We start from the raw sequence: 20,663 nt of genomic DNA, 5'->3' as shown, positions 1-20,663 counted from the left end.
AAAACGCACGAGATTGTACGTCACATAAATTGCATCATATATTTCGGATATTATATTCTTTTAAAAGAGTCAAAAACACCAATCTACTTCCTTTGACCTGGGCCGAGCGCATGCCATAAGGACTGACGTGTTCGAGAACACTATGGGCCCTTCAGGCCCGTCTCAGTAGGGTGTTCTTTTCACGTGGGCTTTTTGTAATGCAAGTATGCACTTGAAATGCTTGCCATTCTAGTCACATGTTTGACTCGTCTGCTAGACTGAACGCAAACATTCCTGACGTATTGTCAAGCGTTTACCATTTAGATTCGATTGAAAATTGTATAAAAGATCTATTCGATTACAAAGCAAGGTCCCTTCCTATGAATCGAATACAATGCATTTTTATAATCAAAATTTTGCAAACTGTTTGTGTCTTTGATTTATAAAAATAAATTAGAAATACGAGAGATCGTAAAATTAATATGCATGTATGCATATACAAGCACACGTTTATATATATATATCGTATAATATCTATATTATACTTCGTTCAATATGGGTGTTAACGTAATAATGTAGAAAGATTGGATTAAAGGTATCTACGCAGTAAGTAATACGACCCTGAGGGTCCCGAAAGATTCCCCTCCAGGGCAAGCTTGATGGAATGCAGGTGAGCAAGCAGACTTCGATGCATGGAGACAGGTTCAGGGAACGTGTACAACGTTGTTGGGACCTATGGCCCGTTCCAAAGATATTGGATATATTCAAGAAAGGAGAGGACCCACGCAACGTGTACCTGCTTGCAAAATTACTTTCAACACTTGCTAATATTTTCTCTTTCGTTTGATCATAATATTTAATATATAATCTGAATACTTTTTACTTTCAAATGAAACCTACTCTTCATTTATTTTTCAATATTATAATTAAAGCTAGTAGCGTATTATAAATCGTAACTCGTTGGTATTAGGTGTAACAGAAGGATTCCTGGAATCAACCTGAGTTCCATGTCCGACCGATGCCATAGGAAATTGTCTGGTGATTCAATTTCCTTTTCTATTTCCGAATCGATTCGCAATGGTAGGACGATTTCAAATATTTTCATCTACGATATAGATAAAGTCCCTACCGTTACGTACCTGTTGGAAAAATAATATAAATTCGTAGGAAGAAATAAAAAAAGGTGTATGTGCACGTTGCACCATGATCACGATAAACAAGTATGGAAAATAATGTTACGAGTATATAATAATAATAATAATAATACCTAGGATAAACACATTAATGTTATATTATGTACTCGTCCGACTGCATCCATAACCGTTGCAATCACATGCTCGTGTTAGAGTAAAAGGTAGTGGTAATAGATGTCAGGGCCAAATCTCAGAGCCCCCCCACGATCTCAATTAGACCAAATCGCGAACGATTAAGCGCGATTACTCTCGCGAACCTTTCAATTCTTTTTTTTTTTTTTTGTTCTCTTCTTCTTTTTCTTCTTCCATTTGCAGTCTGTAAACGCCACCAGCAATTTCTCCTCCCCCTGCTGCTATTATTAACATTCTATTCTCTTGCATAAAGTGTATTTCTCGATAATATTTCATAAAATATCTCTATGGGAAAATGATTTTTGAAGTCACGAAAGATCATTCGTAATATATCCCACAAGTGTTTATTTTTATGAATCATTAATCCATCGAATTTAGTTTGCTTTTAAACGTGAATTATTAATCTGTCGTATTTGATATTTTAGGTCACCCTATATATTTATATATGCGTCATTATATTCCTCGAAGAATTGCTTTCAAGAAGACGTTTCGAAATCTATCGAAGAAGTCTTCGAACCACAACTCGAACCGAATCATTCCTTTTAGGGAGTCAAGTTTGCGAAGGCGGTGCTAGACACAACGCAATCATCCTACAATTTGTTCAAATCCGCAACGTACGCAAAATGTATAAATATACAAAAAATAATAAGTTGAAGAGAGCTTGTAAAACGTCGTGGATAAATAAATGATAGACCATTTCGTTTTAAGTTGAATAGAAGGAGGAGGATGAGGAGGAGGAGGAACACGTCACGAATGAAATGTTCTTGCAGCCTTTCTTCCACACTTTTATGACGAGCTCGGACTTGTTACGGCCCTGGGGGGGGTTTCCCCGTTGCTGCTATACACCGTGCTACTACTACTACACACTCTGGCGCAAAAAAGAAAGGAAAAAGTTGTGGGTGAACGGTGGATCTCTCTCTTCGACGCGGTGTTACGTAGACGAGGAGAATATCCTGCGTAGTACAGCGAAACGAAAGGAGAAAAAGGGAGAGAGAGGAGAGAAAGGGAACAGGGCACTGCACGCGAGCCGGAGCCGCAGGTCACGCTAATTACAAATAATAATAATTAAATCGATTGAGTTAATAAATGTTGGCCGTTGTGTATTCGAGGTCGATATCGTAACGAGGAAGCAACAAGAAAATTAGAAGAAACAAAAAGAAACCCCAAAAAAAAACACGTGCACGATATATCGACGTAATATTCGAAAAATGTAACCCCAAACGGAAACCGCAAGTCTCGGAATCATTTATTCTTTAGAATATTAACCTTGAATATTAATTCAAATTAACGTATAAAACGTTTACGAATTTGTTCTGTAATGGCGTGACGCGTTGTTAGACTCGTCAGGACCATTAGAAAAATCTTACGATTCTTTATCTCGCGTTTAAATGATAAACGTAAGAAGAATAATGGAGAAAGAATAAAATAATATCGGAACGCAGCCTTTAAAGAGTCAAAGCGAGCCCTCTTACGGGGGAACAGGTTCTCGGCATGGATACCACCGTGTATTCACCGAGCTGAAAACCTTGGCCAACGAGCAAACGAACCGTAGAAAGAGAGAAAACGAGCTGCTGCTGCTCGCTGTGTTCTCTGCCCATCTCTTTTTCCCTCACTATATATATTGCTAGGATGTCTGCCATGGCTGCGGTCTTTCCGCATGGTCATACGATACAACGCGAGTCGAGGAGACTCCTAAAGCAAACTCATACAAAAGCCAGCAGCTTCTTTCGATCGAAAATTCGTGGTAATGCGAGAACTTTTGTTAACTCATCGTTACACATTCCACGCTTGACTCAACGTTTTATCTATTTTTTTTCTCCTTTATTTTTCCTTTGCAAGGACAATCCGATAATCTTTCAATTTTATTGCACCGGTAAGAAATGTTTAAACGATTGGAATAACGTTTGTTATTTTTCATAGGGGGAAAGAGAAAACGAAGAAAAAGATTCGTTAAAAATTCGAGTAGTAAAAGATACGCCATATTTGTATATCGTAATATTATAAACACATTTTATATGCGTAATATTATTTAGAATAATTATACGAACGTGACAAAACAAATAAATAAATAGATACATAGATAGAGAGAGAGAAAGTAGAAGAGGGGCTAATGTACGCACCTAGGATTGGGGATTAATGTTCGTCCCTCGGACGCGTGGGGGCGCGCCGACAAAATGGCGGGTGGTGGGGCCCGAGCAAACCCTTCGACGCGGTCAGTCGCACTTCGGGCCCCGTTCGCGGCAGACGTGTTCTCTCTCATTCATCTTTTTATCACGGCAACTTCTCTAACCAATTATCTCATTTCTTTTTTGTTTCATTCGAGGACAACAGACGTTAAAAGAAAGAAAGAGAGAGAGATATATAAATAAAAAAAGAAAACGCGTTAATAATTGAGCATAATTTTAATTTAGTTTGATAGTTCTCTTCCTCTCCTTTCTCTCAATTTCTCTCTCTCTCTCTCTTTATTCCATTTTACACGTCGAATATCTTTTTCTCTCTTTGCCATTCATGCGTGTAACTTATTAAAGTACATGATGAAGCTTAACGAGAGATAAACGTTCAATATCGGGAGGTGAATTTTGTATTAAAAAAAAAAGAAAAGAAGAAAAAAAAGTAAGAGGTGTGAAATATTCGGTGGGTGCACACGTTCGGAACTAAAAAACACACACAGAAAAAAAGAAAGAAAAAATAAAATCTTCTTTTCCACGAACGAATAGAAGAAAGAAGAGAGATAAAGTGAAGCTGTTATATTCTTTCGGTGAGTTTTACAAGAGAGATCAGAGTTAGGTAGAAAGAGACGTATAGATAGACAAACGGAAAGAGAAAGAGAGAAAAGTAGCAGGAAAAGGCCAATAAGAGAACGTCCCTCGACTCTCCTTTCAAAAGGTCGTACGAAGAAAGAAAAAGATAAAGAAAGGGAAACGAGAAAAAGGGCGAACCTTTTCCTTTGAATTTTTTCTCGGATAATACCTAGTTCTGACTTGAAAACTGATTAGGGATTAAGGTTAATTGAACCAAAATTTTTTAATTGTAAAATTGTAGAAATTCACTTTCTCTCTTTCTCTCTCTTTTTTTTTTTTTTCTTTGAAATTAGATAATCGAATTTAGATAGGATCGTTAACCTAATCGATCCTTCTAGAGTTTTAAGATATCATAATTGAACTCTAACAAACTTTCACCTACTCGTTATTACATTTCGTTTTAGTTTGATCGTAAAAGGAAGTAAGTTTTTCTCATCGAGTTATAAAAATAATCGTTAGTTGCAATCGTTTTATTCGGGTCCATTCAAGGACACCGTCTAATGGTAGAGAGGGAGAGAGAAAGAAAAAGAGAGAAGCTAACTCACGATAACGGTCGCTAATTGTTTTTAATCTTATCGTTCTTTGTCTGATCGTAGTATTTTATTTCTTTTCGTTTTGTTTTTTTTTTATTGGAAAATACGTGTATATGAAATGGTAGGAAAAAGAAATAGAATAAAACATTTGAAGACCTCGAATATTTCTTTCTTCTCTCTTGACGTTGATTTATTCGCGTATAACAGAGATATGTTCATTTCAAAGTGATGATTCGTCGTATCATTTTTATCTGAAAAACTTTACATGCTGCTTGTTGTGTTGTGTGCGTGTGTATGTGTGTGTGTGTGATATTAAAATTGAAATTAATAGAAATTTTGTTGTATAGGTTTATGTAAAAGTAAAATAACAATCCCACATCAAAGTTCGATTATAAAAATGAAAGTAATCTTATCGTTGATTAAGTTTTAACGATCGTTTTTCATGGATTCTATTCGTGCCTTAGGCTAATTCAATCGAATCCGAGAATCGAAGAAGCATTTTAAAGTGTAGCACTAAATTTTCAAGCTCGTTAAATCGTAATGACGTATAATAGTCGACGTTTAAACGTCTTTATCCGTCCTTTATCGTTAAACCATAAGAGATTACTAATTGAAGGGAAAAAAAAATGAATAATCGTTGCCGAAAAATATTGAAATTATGAAGGAAAAAAAATATGAATCATCGCGTCGTATAATTTAACATTCGAAAATAGTAGCAATAGAAGAAAGTGGTTCCTCTAATTGTAAGGTTTTTCGAAATAGAGAAACCGAAATTTTCCAAACGGTTAGATAAAAACGTAGATAAAAGAGGACGAAGGAAATTTTACGAAGATCCCCTGAGGGTTACCACTGCGGAGGAAACTTGTCCTCTCCCTTTATTTTTTTTTCTCTCCCTTTATCTTTCCTTATCTCACCAGTTTAGATTCTTTTTTTCCTGATAAACCGTAAAACCTGCGGAGTATGATATTTCCACGTGTCCCATGGGAGGAGAACGAGAAGAAGAAGAACTATCATTTACTTTCTTTACCTTATTTTTAAAAATAAAATAATAAAAATCGATTGACTTTTTACCGAAGAAAAAAGACTAAATTTTTATAAGATGGAATCTCGTCGAAATGAATGAAATCAAAGAAATTCAATGATCGTGTTACCTTGAAACGAACTTAACGACGTAATCGCGTAATGGAAAATAAGATAAAAATCAAGAATAAATAATCGTCGTAGGAGAGAGAAATTCTACGAAACCGGTAACAACGAACAATGATTTATGGGTGTTGCATTAGACGCGTATAATAGAATTGGAAATTATTATCGAGATGATCTTTGGTATTCAAATAGTATTCTCCCTCATAGTAACGATGGACGCGAACATTAACGGTAGTTTCATGCGACACAAGTTCGGAGCTTTGAAACTCGTCATTGAAGTTCTTTGACCTCGCTTGCTTGCTTGCTTGCTTGCTTGCCTGCCTGCTTGCTTGCTTGCCTGCAAGCAACCAACGAGAAAGAGAAAAAGAAAAAGAGAGAAAGAGAGAGAGAACTCTTAACCTCGTTCAAGAAGTCATCGTTTTACAAGGAGTCCTACAACGAGAGAAATATATCCTCCTACTTTTCTCACTCATAATTTCTATCTCATATGGAATCATTAAAGTTTAATAACGTAAGCGCAATCGTATACTGTTTACGTTACGTCTCGCATTAAAAAAACAGATTATGTTCATTTTTATCGACAATACTGCGAGACGATAACGATTGCAAACGAGTTTTACAACGTTCCACGTATATATTTACTCGTGTTTACAATTAGACCGTGATTTCTATCTTCTTTCTTTGTTTTTTTTTTTTTATTATTACTTTGTTGAAATGTTTTTAATTGAAATTCCGATCATTTGCATTTTGAAAAAAAACACGATACTTTGTCGTGAAATTATGAGCACGTTTTTGAAGAGTTTACTTAGAGAATGCGAATTAAAGGAGAACAAAGAGACGATGGGGGGGGGAATGCTTCGCTGTTAGAATCTCGAGAGTTGATTTTTATTGGCACGATACTCGATATCTCGTGGGGACCCATAGTGTGTATTGCGCGTTGAATTACTAAAAGTAGGCGTTGAATGTTCCTATTGTCTCTCTGTGCATTTCACGAATTAACAATTCTCTTTTGATAAATCAATACCTGACCGAAACAGAGGAAAATCAAAAGCAACTCTAAGCGTTTGTGGAACGTGAGAAAGTAAACAAATCTAATTCTCTCGAATATTACACACTTATGCAATTTTATTTAATCGAGTAATCGTGTGTATACTTCTATTTTCTTCTTTTTTAATTAACTTCGTAAATTAATATTATATCAGAGACTGCGAATATTTGTAGAAATCGTTGTGCCAATTATAAATAATAATTAGTTTTGTTTCTTTTTTAAATAAAAAAGGATAAAGAATATGGTAAGGAAAAACAGTCGAGCAGATTTCATCTTGGTTGGAAGTAAAAGGAGAGCCAGTTGACCTTAATAGAAGCGACGTGAGCGTTTGATAGGGAACGCTAGCATCTATACAATTCATAGATAGACGAAATGTGCATCTGTGTATGTGTATATATATATATATGTTTTATGTAATCGTGGTTATCGCCCGGAGAAGTGATTTTTTTACACCATTAAAACGATACTCGCTTCGTAGGCGTGAGCAACAACACCCTCGCAGGGATTCCGGAAGTAGATAGAGAATAATGTTCGACCACATCTTCGATGTTGCTTTTCTCAATCATTTTTTAGTATCTTTTGTGTATATAATATATTTAAAATATACATATATGCGCGTCTACAAATATCCTATATAATAGAAAGGATACGTTACATTATTATATATCTCGTATAAAGAACCGCCGCCATGTTCCCGACAAGATGGCCGATTGGTCGAACTTAACCTCTTTCAAACGATCGACGCAAATTTTATAACGGAATTACTTATTTAATATTTCGATTTTCTTCATCTATAGCATTCCTATTCAAATCTGTATTAAATGCATGATTTGTTAAATAGGTGTATTATTATATACAAGAAAAAATTGTTTTTATATTAATTACAGATAGTTACGAATTAAAAACGAATCCGCGTACACTTTCGGAATAATTTTGAAAGAGAAATTAAATAAATAATTGTAACTTTTTGTTCTATTTAAAATATCGTCCATGTTATAATATTTCTGTTTGTTACTGGGTATAGATAGAACGATTTATTAGAAAATTCTATCTCATTTTTCAAAGTAAAACGATAAAAAGAGGAACAAACGCCATGGGTTTTTCAATATCGATAAAAAAGAAGAGATGAAAAATTATTCTTCTCACGCGGTAAAGGAAAAAAGGAAGGAGGGGGGGTGGTGGCATTCACGGTCACGTATTTTAAAACGTATTGTAAAACACGGTACGCTCGTCACGACTCGCTCGTACTTTTCCCTTCTCTTTCCATTATACCCTTAGTACTTTTTTTTTTCCTTCTTTCCTTCCTTTCTTTACTTTACTTTACTTTATTTTTCAAGTTGCACTCGTTTCGAAGCAAAAGACGACGAGGATGATCATTCGTAGGCGGACGACGAGAAGAGTAGGAAAAGGAGAACCAAACTCTCAACGTGATTTGCAAAACTTAAAGAGGATACGAATGTAGATTCCGTTTTTTTTTTTACTTTCCGGAATTTTGATTATTGTCGAGAGGGATCGTCGGCATTTAATTATTTCATTTCATTCCGCGTTTTAATTTCGCCTTATTTTTCTTTTTATTTTCTTCCTTTTTTCCCCCCGTCTCGCATTCCAACTTTATTTATTCTCAACGTTCCAGATAGATAATTGGAGAAAAGTATAATCGTGGCCTGTTTTAATAATAACTCGAAATAATAAGTATTCGTAATATATCTCTGTTATATAATTGATTATCAGTCAGAAGAAGAAGAAGAAGAAGAGAAAAAAACTGTGAAGACTTTTAAAAGACGATTCTCATTTATATTCATCTCTTTTATCCGTGAACTTTGAACTTTGCATAACTTCGTATTACGTTCGAAGCACATTAATTGTTTTCTCGTGATTAATCTCGCTTCTGTATCTTCTTTTACTAATTTTCTATTTAAACAGATTATTATTTATATCAAAGATATCAAATACATTGTTTTTTTTTTATTATTACAATTCGTACGTTTCAAAAATGGGAATAAAAATGATCGCAGAATCCACATTCTTCTTTACCGACCTCCAAACTCGAATTATTCATGCGCGAAGATAAAAAAAGAAAAAAGAGAAAGAATAAAAAGACCATAAAAGTCGACAGGATATTTCGAAAGACGTAGTCTCAACGATGTCCAGGAATTCTGAAAGAAAATCTACTTCGTTCTTATGTAAGAATCGTTCGAGTGTGCATATTACTTATATTATTATCGCAAATTATTTTCTCTTTACCAAATTTTTCATTCAAATTCTATGCAAAGGTATATTTCATTGAATTTCAAAATAAAAATACGAAAAATTCTTTTTCTTTTTCTCTTTAAGTAAAAACATTCAATCGTGTCTGACAATAAGATTATTTATCGTAATCAAAAGGAAATATAATATATTACACGCACACACGCAGATGACGTATGAAGAAAGATTAATACTGTTTACAAATCAGTCCTTCGTATGAGAAGACAAACTTTTTTTGTTGTTTGTAAAATACTCGTAACGCTGCTGCTAAGATTCAGTTAAACGTCAACCATCGAACGAATAACAACATATTCTTCGTAAATGATTATACAGTGTATTCATTAAAATGGATAGAAGAAATCTAACAAGTTTCGAATATACTTTGAAATTGTAATTAACACGAATAGGAGCACGTGAGTAATCATACTAATCAATAACAACCTGCTCGCATGGCATTTAATAACGTTACTTCATTAACACGTGTCGTTTAATTGAGCACACGTACAATTTGTGGTCCGAACTAGTTTGCAAATTCAACAACGGTACTTTGTAAATTAATAAATCAATCGATTTGATTTTATTTGTTTCCCTTTCCATTTCTTTTCAACTGATTGTTACGTTTCATTTATATTCATTTATTTTAATTTATTACTTCGCGTTACACACAGAATCGAGAAACATTGAAATAATATTAAACTATATAATTAAATGATTTTATTTTTAATATTACAGAGATAATTTACAGAGAGAATTTAATCTGAACTATTTTCTTGAAAATGTTCTTGCAGTTTATTGATATTTCCAATAGGAAGAACCTCTCAAAGAGTTCAAGTTTAAATAGTTTATATTTTTCTTTCTCATTCTACGAAAACGTAACACTTTCAAAGTAGATCTCAACTAAGAGCTTATAGATATTGTAAACAAATTTTTAATTGAATTTTCCGAAAGTTTCGAAAGATCATACATCCCTTGATTAATTTGTCAAATAAATTGTACATTCTTTTTTCTACAACTCGTTGTAAATATGTTTCATTTTAATTACAATATCATTTCCAATGATTTTCTATCCAAGAAACATTTATTTTTAGATAAAAGGAACTAATCAGAATTCTAGAATCGTTTTGTAAAAGGAATGAAGATTTTGCTCGGTTCCAACGTTCAACGTTTCACGTGCATACTTATGTAGTTGTGATATGCTAACATTTAAATGTACGTGTGTGTGTGTATGTAAAAAGTAACTGTAAATCCACGTGCCATTTCATTAGCGTCTCAACCGATGAACTCGGTGCTTTACTTCAACTTCAACTTGACAAATCCAGCTTCACGTTCGCGAAACTAACAACTTGTCTAAATTTTCTTAATATTATTATTAAAATAACATAATCAAAAAACAAATCAAGCGTTTACACATACATATCAACGTATATTTTAAATTATTAACAATCCTGTTTTGAGATTTTCTTTTTTATTTCTATTTTTACTTCAATACAAACATTTAGTTAGGATTCGAACGAAAAATTTACACGCGTACGTATATGTTTGTTAAAATAATGAAGAATATTATCCTCCCGAAGAAAAATGACGCAACCAGTGATCATATTTGCGATAGAATTTCTCATTAGAGCAATATTGCACGGTGTAAGTTGCACCTGGCGATTATGGGCAGTTTTGTGAAACGCATAGAATGTGGGGGATGGGGGTGGGGAAGGGGGGAAACGTGGTTATTCTCCCTTTCCCTTTGTACACATTAGGAACTTTAATATCGTTGGTTTGTTAAGTAAAAGCTGTTGAATAAATCAGCACGTTTACTCGACCGCAAAACTAATTCGTTAGTCCTCGTTATGCCATCATCGTTAATTAATGTTACTCGTACATTTTGCAGCTTGTTAATTGTCAAATTCAAACGTATATACGATACCGAATAACAATTGAGTTTAGTTGTATTAAACGTAATCAAAATGTTATATCCGTTAAATAATTCGTCAATGATTTTAATCAAATCTAGTAGAAATAATCTCGAAAATATTTCATCGTTGTTTGAATGAAAGCTCGAGTAGAATAAGAAGGAATTAATATTTAAGTAACTGAAAAATTTTAAAAATATTATTTAACGAGTCTAATTGGTTTAGTTCGTAAATCAAGTGTTAAAGAAACGTAGAAAAATGTATCTTTGATTGCAAGAAGATCACGTTATTTTGATCTTTATAGAATAATAGTATTACCAGGAATAGAATCGAGAATTAGAATCGCAAAACCCGTTTTCAGCATCCGTAATTCGATTCGATTAATTCGTACGATCGACTGACTCTCTAGGAACGAGTATCGAGAAAGAGAAAAGCTTCGACATCGAAAACCAACCGGTACGATAGTACATCGTGGTTTTGCAGGAGGAGTTAACATTTAATCTCTTTTCCCTCATCTCGCTTCATCCATCGATCGAATCTTTCCATCTATCGAAACTACGAATTTAATATCCCAGACGAAATCGTACGTTTTATATAGAACTTATATAACTTCGATGATTATTATTTGGAAAGTCTTTTATTATTGGATATTGGCTTGGAAAATTCTATCCTTTTATATTTCGCAAAATTACAGAAAAGAACAAATTCTAAGAAAACGTGATACACATTTCTAAGACAAAAATCACACGATTAGAAATAAAATCAATATTTTTTTGACACTATTTATAAATGAATTATTTATATTTTTTATTTAAACAAAATAACAGTTCGTTCAAACTTGGAAGTAGAGAGATAGAAAGTGTCTGAGGAAGACAATATGTAAAATGAGTAAAAGAGAGAGAGAGGAACATGGAAGGAGGACAAAGAGTAAAGAGAGAGAGTGAGAAAATGTGTGTGTGTGTGTGTGTGTGTACCAGTCTCCCTCATCTCTTCGTCATTCTCATATGTATAGTCAGTGTCCTCTCTTGGTATAACTCCTCTTTCCTCTCTTTCCTCTTGGACTCTCCAGAGACAAGACCAACTGGTTTAACTCGTCTGTTCGTTAACCAACAACCTTTCGGGGAATCGTATAGGAGGAGTCGCAAAACGAGAGACTACCAATTCAAACAACGAAACGCATCGCAGAAACATATGCTTCCATTCTTATTTTTATTTCAAAATTATTTCAAAATTATTTCAAAATCATTTAGAATTATCCTACCGAATTGTTCCTTTAACGAAGATAAAAAATGTATGTCAAAGTTATCGACGATATTTTTTTTTGGGAGGAGGAGTGGGTTTTAAATAAAAAAAAAAATAGAAACGTAGAGAATAGTTTTGTAATTGGACAAGAAAAAATAACACGGGAGACAATTCGATCCGTCAATCCGTAGGATTGTAGAGAACTTATCGAAATCCGATGCGGAATAATCGAAACAAAAGAAAAAAAGTCGGATAGGAATGATATTCTAAATAAAAAAGAAAAAAAATAATCAAACGAACTCGATGACAGAATGTTGCTTGCTTGCTTTTTCCTTGCATTGCTTGTATATGCAGTAGAAACCGTGGATCAGCTGAAATTATTCCTGCCATAATAAGTAGCGAGCTGCAGCTGCGACAGTGGATCCTCGTGGATGGTTTGAAATTTCATATGTTAGTAGTGTGTCACAATTTATTATCTTTTATTTAAGATTTAATATTTTAGGTTTGAACGTAAAAGAAAATTATCAATTTCCTAATTATATTTTTGTATAATATTTTTCATTAAGATTGCATACCATGTATATATATATATTTGTTGTTGAAATCAAGTATGTGTTATTTTAAACGTGTCGCGATAAAACTAACCATAGAACAAGAGAAAAAAAATAAATAAATTACAGTGAACGACAAGCATTGTCGCGAGGAAATGCTCGTACATCACGCGGAACAAATTGGGACTCGTGTTTGTCGTTAACACACTTGGTGTATTGCCTGACAGACAGACAGACAGACAGACAGGAAGAAGCGTGTCGAGATGAGAAAGAGAAAAGACAAAAATATTCTAATAAAAATGACAGAATTATCAAAGAGAATTTTTCATTACAAATTCTGATAGGAAAAGGTAGCTGTGTGTGTGTAAAAGTGCTGAGATAACGGAAAACAATAGAAAAAAAATCAGGTTACTCGCGTGAATTCCTAAGCTTCTAAAACTGAAAGCTTTATCTTTGAAATAAAATAAAAAAGAAAAAATAAAAGGGAGAGAAAAAATTACATGCAACATCTCTTTGAAAGAAGAACTTGGAGATTGACCCCGTCGCAGTGGCACGCGTCCCGCCTGTTTTCAATTGATTAAGTAATAAAATTCTAACGACGTATAACTCGGCCACTCGCTTCTCTCTTTCTCTCTCTTTGACTCTCTTTGACTCTCTTTTGATGTTTCGAGACCGTCTGTGAACCGTTCGTTCAATTTCATCCTTCGACAAAAATGTTTCAACTTTCATTTTTCCTTGATTATTAACACCATAAACGTTCGTCATCGTAATTATGAAATTAAAAAAGGAAATGGACGATCTTCTAAATTTCATTTATAGAAAATAATTAAATATTCTTATTAAGTTCTACTTTTTTTTTTAGATTAATTTTAGATTAATTTATTTTTTATTTAGATTAATTTTTTTACATTAAAATTATTTTTAGAAGAATTTTCTTATTCCCATTTATCCAACAACAACCGGATTGGTAAGCCAAAGCGATGACGTTGATCGCAAGAATTTGTTCATTCTCTTGCGTTTCTACATTCCTTCGATTCATTGTCCCGGTGAGATTATCAACGTCAAATTCCCAGAAAACCTATTTATATATAGTGATTATGCATGACTCAGTGTCAGGATCACGATCGCGAGACTTTCTTAAATTACCACCGCATGAGATTATTCCCCCTATTGTCGAGTAACCAAGCTGAAATTTCATTCGAAAATTTGTAACACTTTGATGGCGGAATAAAAAGAGAAAAAAAGGGGGGGCCGGGGGTGTTCATCACTTCTCGTTAAAAATCTTTTCTTCTTTATTACGTCGCAAAAAGCTTTTTTCTCACGGGCAAGCACGCACACACATACGCGTACGTATGTGTGTGCACCCCGGTATAAGCAGCCATTTTTCTTTTCTTTTCTTTTCGTTTTTTCTTTTATTCTAGTTCGTCCAACGTACGACAGAAATTTGTAGAATGGAACGAACCCATTCTCTATCGTGTTCTCGTCTCCTTTTGTTTCGCAGATGAGAACAATTTGCGAGCTGAAGAGCCCTCTCTCTCTCTCTTTATGAATGTGTGTATGTGTGTATGTATGTGTGTGTACTTGTCCACGCAGTCTTCTATATCGATCCCCCGTTGCATCTGCCATTTCCGGTTCACGGAAGGTTAACGTTGCTATACTTTCGATCAAATCGTTCTGGACCTTGAAAACCTTTTTTCAAATCAATTTTTCTTATTTCCAACAATATTTCTTCGTTGTTATCTACAAATTACGCGAATTTGTCAATCAATGCAGGAGTCTACGAAAAAGTTCAGTCAATGCACGAGTCTACGAAAAAAGAAATTCAATCGATGCACGAGTCCTCGATCATTGACGAATTTCTTCGTAGATTCGTGGATTGAAAATTTGGATCGAAAATCGAAGTTTTGAATGATAATCGATGTCATTATTTTTATCCATCAGGAATTTCTTTGAATAATATTTTGTTCTTTATTATTTTCAGAGACAATCGATAAAATAGAAGAATCAAAATGGTGGTGTTCGGTTTGGTCTCGGCTGTTGCCGGGTTCGTCAAGATGAGATATCTCATCGACAAAGCTGTCATCGATAATATAATATTCAGAATTCATTATAGAATTACTGCTGCGATTTTATTCGCTTGTTGCATCATTGTCACTGCCAATAATTTGATAGGTACGTGTAACAATTAATTTCAATAAATTTCTAAGATTTTTTATTCGTAAAACTCTCCCTCGAAGAAGAAGAAGAAGAAGAAGAAAAAAAAAATAAGAAGAAACAAGTTTTACAATCGTAGTCCACTAGAAATACGTGCATGATCCTTTTAGTTAATCATTAGTTTAAAAATAGAAACTTAACGAGACAAGTTTTGAAATGTCAAACGTCTGGACTGCTAACTCTCGTACTACATTCTTGATAACTCGTGATTAGTATGAAAGAAGTCCTCTTCGTTTAAGTGTAACGGGGTATCATGTGTCCGAGGACGCGAAGCCTATCTTTATTGAACATAATTGCATTTTATTCTTATCCCAGATTAAAAAGATCATTATTTCATAACTGATTAAATAAAATGAATTTTTTCATACATTTTAGGGGATCCAATAAATTGTATATCGGATAATGCGGTACCAACTCACGTGATAAATACATATTGCTGGATAACATACACATTTACATTACCGACAAACAACGTGAAACAAATTGGCACCGAAGTAGCTCATCCCGGTCTTGGCGGAGATTACAACGAAAAGAAAATCTATCACTCGTATTATCAGTGGGTACCCTTCATGCTGTTCTTCCAAGGTATTCTCTTTTATGTGCCGCATTGGATGTGGAAGCAGTGGGAGGAAGGCAAGGTCAGAATGATATCCGATGGTATGAGGGGTGCCATAGTTGAAACCAAGCAGGAACGCGAGATCAGGATTAACAAATTGGTCGAATATATCTTGGATACGTTGCATTTGCACAACAGTTATGCTACCGGTTATTTCTTCTGCGAATTACTTAACTTCGTCAACGTTGTAAGCATAAATTATTGAAAAAAAGAAAAGTAAAATATAAAATTTAGGGGGGGAAAATAATCGAGGTTGAATCGTTGATGATTTATTCGTTACAGGTTGGCAACATGTTCTTCATCGATACGTTCCTGGGCGGTGCATTTTTGACATACGGCACGGAAGTGATAACATTCAGCAACATGAATCAAGAACATCGTTCCGATCCGATGATCGAGAGATTTCCGAGAGTGACCAAATGTACATTCCATAAATTTGGTGCTTCCGGCACTGTGCAAAAGCTCGACGCTCTATGCGTGTTAGCCTTGAATATTCTCAACGAGAAGATCTACATTTTCCTCTGGTTCTGGTTCATTTTATTAGCCGTTTTATCGGGATTAGCTGTTCTGTACAGCATGGCGATCGTTCTTTTACCTAGCACGCGCGAAACCATTCTAAGGAAACGATTTAAGTTCGGTTCGGCGTCGGATGTCGGTGCACTCATCAGAAAAACTCAAGTTGGTTTCTAATTTCTATTATTATTTTACAATGAAATCTTAGTTTTTTTTTTTATTTACAGGTAACACCTCCCCCTCCGAAAAACACGATTAATTCATATCGTTTCAAGCAATTTGATTTTATATATATATTAGATAATATATCTTATTTTCTTTTTCAAAAGAATTACTCCGGAAATCGTGTTTTTCGGAGGGGGGTTACCTGTATTTAAAAAAAATTAAAATATATGATTTAAACAAAAATATAACATATATATTTTTCAGGTCGGTGATTTCCTGTTGATACATCTGTTAGGTCAGAACATAAACTCGATGTTGTTTACCGATGTATTGAAGGAACTCTGCCATCGGTTGCACCATGGTTCAGGAAGCAGCGCGTCACCCACGTCAGTTCCATCAGCACCGAGCACGTTAGAGATGTCACCGATTTATCCAGAAATCGAAAAATTCTCAAAGGACACGGAGATCTAAAAAACTTTTCATATACAACGCTACTATCACCCCCAACCCAATCCCCATCTCCACCACCCCCCCCAGTTTGTATTTCCTTCCTTCCATCCCCCGTTATACTTTTCCTATCCAATTGTATTTCTAATTTTGATTATTGTGATAATTACCGTCGGTGCCTTCAACGATTATCCTTTTTTCTTTTTCTTTTTCCTACTTTTCGTGCCCCACGCGAGAAGAGATAGATGATGATGCGTATTTTTTTTATTTCCCCCCCCCCCCCGCTTACATCGATTATCTTTTTTATTTTATTATTTTCCTTTTGCGAGAGAAAAATATATATACTTTTTTTTTTGTATTATCAATTTTTGTGTCCAAACATCGTAATGATCATCATCATCGTTTTTCATCATCATGATCACTGTCATTATTATTATCGAAAGCACGACGAGCCAAGACTAGATTTGTATTTTTACACGAACTACGAGATTAGAAATTCTCGCCAACGAATCGAGACAATGAATCTCTTACGATTAATTATCATTCCATTTTTTTTGTTTCTATCGAATTTAAGGGAGAGCGCAGTATTTGTTCTTAGTTTTTTTCTTTTTCTTTTCATCGATAGTTATGAATTAGAACAATTAGTGTTTAGAGATTTTTCTCTGTCCAGTTTTATTTCTTTCTTTCTTTTTTCTTTTTTTTTTTTTTGTTTAAGATTCTACTAATTATAGGAAAATTAAAAACATAATCGTTCTACCGAGTTCATTTATTTCTATTTTTTAAATCATAGAAAATTTCAAAGATTTAGAAATAATGCGAATACATATTTTCTTATATCGAGTAGACGATAATAAAAAATAAAAAAAGAAAAAAAAAGAAGTAAGGGAGACGTACCGACCATTGTACAATTTGCTAATTAAATGGATAGAAAAGAACAAAACAAAAAAAAATATATTAATCGAACAAAGGTAACAATACTCGTTATTTCTGTTCTCTCATCCGCGAGGCGTTCGTTTCGATTCCGTAAGAATTTTTAATTAGTCCTCTTACTGAAAAATTACTCGTAGGATACGAATTTTTAGTTTGACGTAAGATTTAAAAAAGTTAGCGAAGTAAAAAAGAGAGAAAACAAATAAAAAAAAGGGGAGAGACGAATCTTGAAGATTTTTTTATTTTCTTTTTTTTTTATTTTGTAAGTTAAACGAACAGTAATTAACGTTGCTAGATTATAAGATCCTATGATCCTATTTTGTTCACTTTAATCATCGTTTACTCTATTTCTTTAGATACATTTCTTCTTTTTTTTTTTTTTTTTAAATAAATATAAATATATATACACACACACACGTGTGTGTACTAGCAAATATCGATTAATGCGTAATTGGTGCAATGACTATTAGCGAGGTATAAACAAACAAACATAATTAAAACTCGAGGGCGCGTAGTGATAAGAGTTTTGCACGTTTTACGAGTTGGAAATTAATTTTTTCTTCTTTTTTTTTTGTGGATTGAAAAACAAGGTGGAACGTTAAACATCATTTTGAGATATACAATATGATAATAATAATAATAATAATAATACTATAATAAGTAATTCTTTTGACTAATTAAATAGAAATATATTTATTTTAACAATTCCTGAAGTTAACTTTTTTTATTTTTTTTTTAAATCGAGTCTCGAATAACTCGTAAGCAAAATGTGAAAAATGAAAATTATTCGTACCGAAGCTGCCTATAAGAACACTACCAAGTTTATTATAATATATGAAATCGTTTATTTTGAATAATGGCATAAATTTTCATTACTAATTTAAATCGAAATAATTTTAATGATTTTACGTATGAAAATATTTCTCAAAATATTCGTGTGCCAACTTTTTTCAGATGAATTCGCTTGGATATTTTTATCTCGGTTATTCAAATAGAATATAATTTCGCGTAAAGAAGTTGAAGAAAATCTTTCTTTTTCATTGCGTTTTTATTTTTTCATTTATGCCACTTGAAAAATTAAATTATTTCATACGTGTACGTATAGAAATTTTCATTCCCACCGTAGTTTATAAGAGAGAGAGAGAGAGAGAGAGAGAGACGAGTGACAATATGATCGCAACTATTGTTTAAACTATGTGCCTTTTTATAGAATATAAATCTGATAAAGTATATGCGTTAAGTATATAATATGATTATTAATATTAAGTTAAATGGATTATAAAAAATATGCACCGGCTAATGTTGATTAGTATAAAACAGATGTTAAGAGAATATATTTCAATTCCGAATTAAATGAAGAATTCTTTTAAGAAAGAATTCTGTTATGTATTCGTCCAAGTTTCTTTTTTCTTTATTTTTTTTTCTTCTTTTTTTTTATACGAACTATGATAGAAAATAATAAACGAAAAATACCAACACAAGTAACGAATGATATATTATACATATATATATTTTCTTTTTAATATGTTATAGCATAGAATTATTTTTTATACGTTCGTTTTACGTGTTCTTACACGAGGTGAACTAATTATTAATATTTTTTTGTTTCAATGAATAAATATAAACGAAGTTGTATGAAATGATCGTATCCTGTATGTGTAAACTGTGTGATCATAGAAACAAATTGAAATAATTTGAACTAGACGATATACGCGTGTTCCTGTCTCTTCAAAGATAAATTTCACGTAAAGCCAGATATAATTAGGGAATTTTATTCATGAGTTTTGGGAATTGGTTTGTTTATGTTCTCAATCCGACTTACCGATTTCCCCAGTCGACTTTGTTGATAATCCGTAGTTTCAGTTCACGAGTTTGATCGGTGGTAAGGGTGCTGGCCAAAAGTTGTCTTCGCCATTGTAGCAAATCTCCCATCACTTTTCTCAGGGTTGAAAATTTGTATATTTCTCGTTCCTAGAAATGAATTGCAGTACACAGGAATAACGTCGTTTATCAAACATATATTTTCGATGAAAAACAATTGACAAATTAGAAACAATAGTATAAGAAAAAAATAAATATTTATCGCGTCAAAATTTATTATAAATAAATATATAAATTTATATTTTAAATATATAAATTTATATTTATTTATAATAAATTTAAAAATATAAAAATTTATATTTATTTATAATAAATTTTGACTCGTCCATTCGCTGAATAAAAAAGTAGAATACGACGAAGAAGAAGAAGGGGTAAGAGAAAAGATCGATGCAAATGATTCATACGCGTGTGCATGTAATATGGGTGTGTACTTACAACGTAAAGCCTTTTCCAAATGCCACCCCATTCCCTAAGGACGAGGGTAACTTCCCGAACGACCGGATCTTCCAAAGGGATAACTGACTCAAAGAGACCCTCATTGTCGATTTTGCAAGGCTTCAGGTGTATGTACGAACTGGGAAATATTCCTTTAACCCCGCGATTCTTCGTAGAAAATCCTCTGTACCAACCTGAACGAATAATTCATCAAAATTATCAACACATTTAACATTAGCAATTTAATGTTTAGAAAATATTTGTAATAATTATTAAATTCAATCGATGGATCGATCGCGATTACCCAACTTCGATTATTACCTGCGCATTCTTCCAAAATTTGTACGGTTTCTCCAATTTCCAATGGGAGGCCATAACGCGTCTCCCCGCGCCAATTGTAGACAGCTAAAAATAATAAATACTATCGTTAATCATTTTCATTTCAATCGTTACATATATATTTTTATTTAATAATAATAGAATAGATAGAAAACGGCCCTATAAATTTCAATGTTATTTTATCGTTGACTCGTTCTTTAATCGGTATCATCGTTCCACGAGTCGAATAATCTCCCTTAATCGAAATCAAGGGCTCCGTAAAAGGCAGCCTCGAGCGAATAAAAAAAAAACAGACGCACGGGAAAAGAGAGAACGTTAAACTTTGCTTATTTATTAACCGAGAAACT

The 20,663-nt window shown here is 33.4% G+C and overlaps 2 protein-coding genes across 3 annotated transcripts in view; one reads left to right on the top strand and one right to left on the bottom strand.

Annotated features, from left to right (window-relative positions):
- LOC122515553 (dedicator of cytokinesis protein 3) overlaps nucleotides 1-20,663 on the bottom strand; it is a 36,972-nt gene that overhangs the window by 7,558 nt on the left and 8,751 nt on the right. For both annotated transcript variants that reach the window (XM_043632954.1, XM_043632955.1), the window contains exons 2-4: nucleotides 20,299-20,382; nucleotides 19,978-20,171; nucleotides 19,484-19,632 (exon numbers count right to left, since the gene is read on the bottom strand). In XM_043632954.1, coding sequence (XP_043488889.1) covers nucleotides 19,484-19,632; nucleotides 19,978-20,171; nucleotides 20,299-20,382 — 427 coding nt within the window. The remainder of the gene's footprint in view (nucleotides 1-19,483; nucleotides 19,633-19,977; nucleotides 20,172-20,298; nucleotides 20,383-20,663) is intronic.
- LOC122515554 (innexin inx3) lies at nucleotides 3,732-16,920 on the top strand. The gene is made up of 5 exons (XM_043632956.1): nucleotides 3,732-4,062; nucleotides 14,758-14,948; nucleotides 15,366-15,793; nucleotides 15,889-16,284; nucleotides 16,549-16,920. The coding sequence occupies exons 2-5, from the start codon at nucleotides 14,786-14,788 to the stop codon at nucleotides 16,753-16,755; spliced, it is 1,194 nt and encodes a 397-aa protein (XP_043488891.1). The 5' UTR covers nucleotides 3,732-4,062; nucleotides 14,758-14,785; the 3' UTR covers nucleotides 16,756-16,920.

The sequence above is a fragment of the Polistes fuscatus genome, unplaced genomic scaffold (genome assembly GCF_010416935.1).
Source record: "Polistes fuscatus isolate 324 unplaced genomic scaffold, CU_Pfus_HIC Scaffold18, whole genome shotgun sequence".
NCBI lineage: Eukaryota > Metazoa > Arthropoda > Insecta > Hymenoptera > Vespidae > Polistes > Polistes fuscatus.
This window is presented reverse-complemented; position numbering and strand designations above follow the sequence as displayed.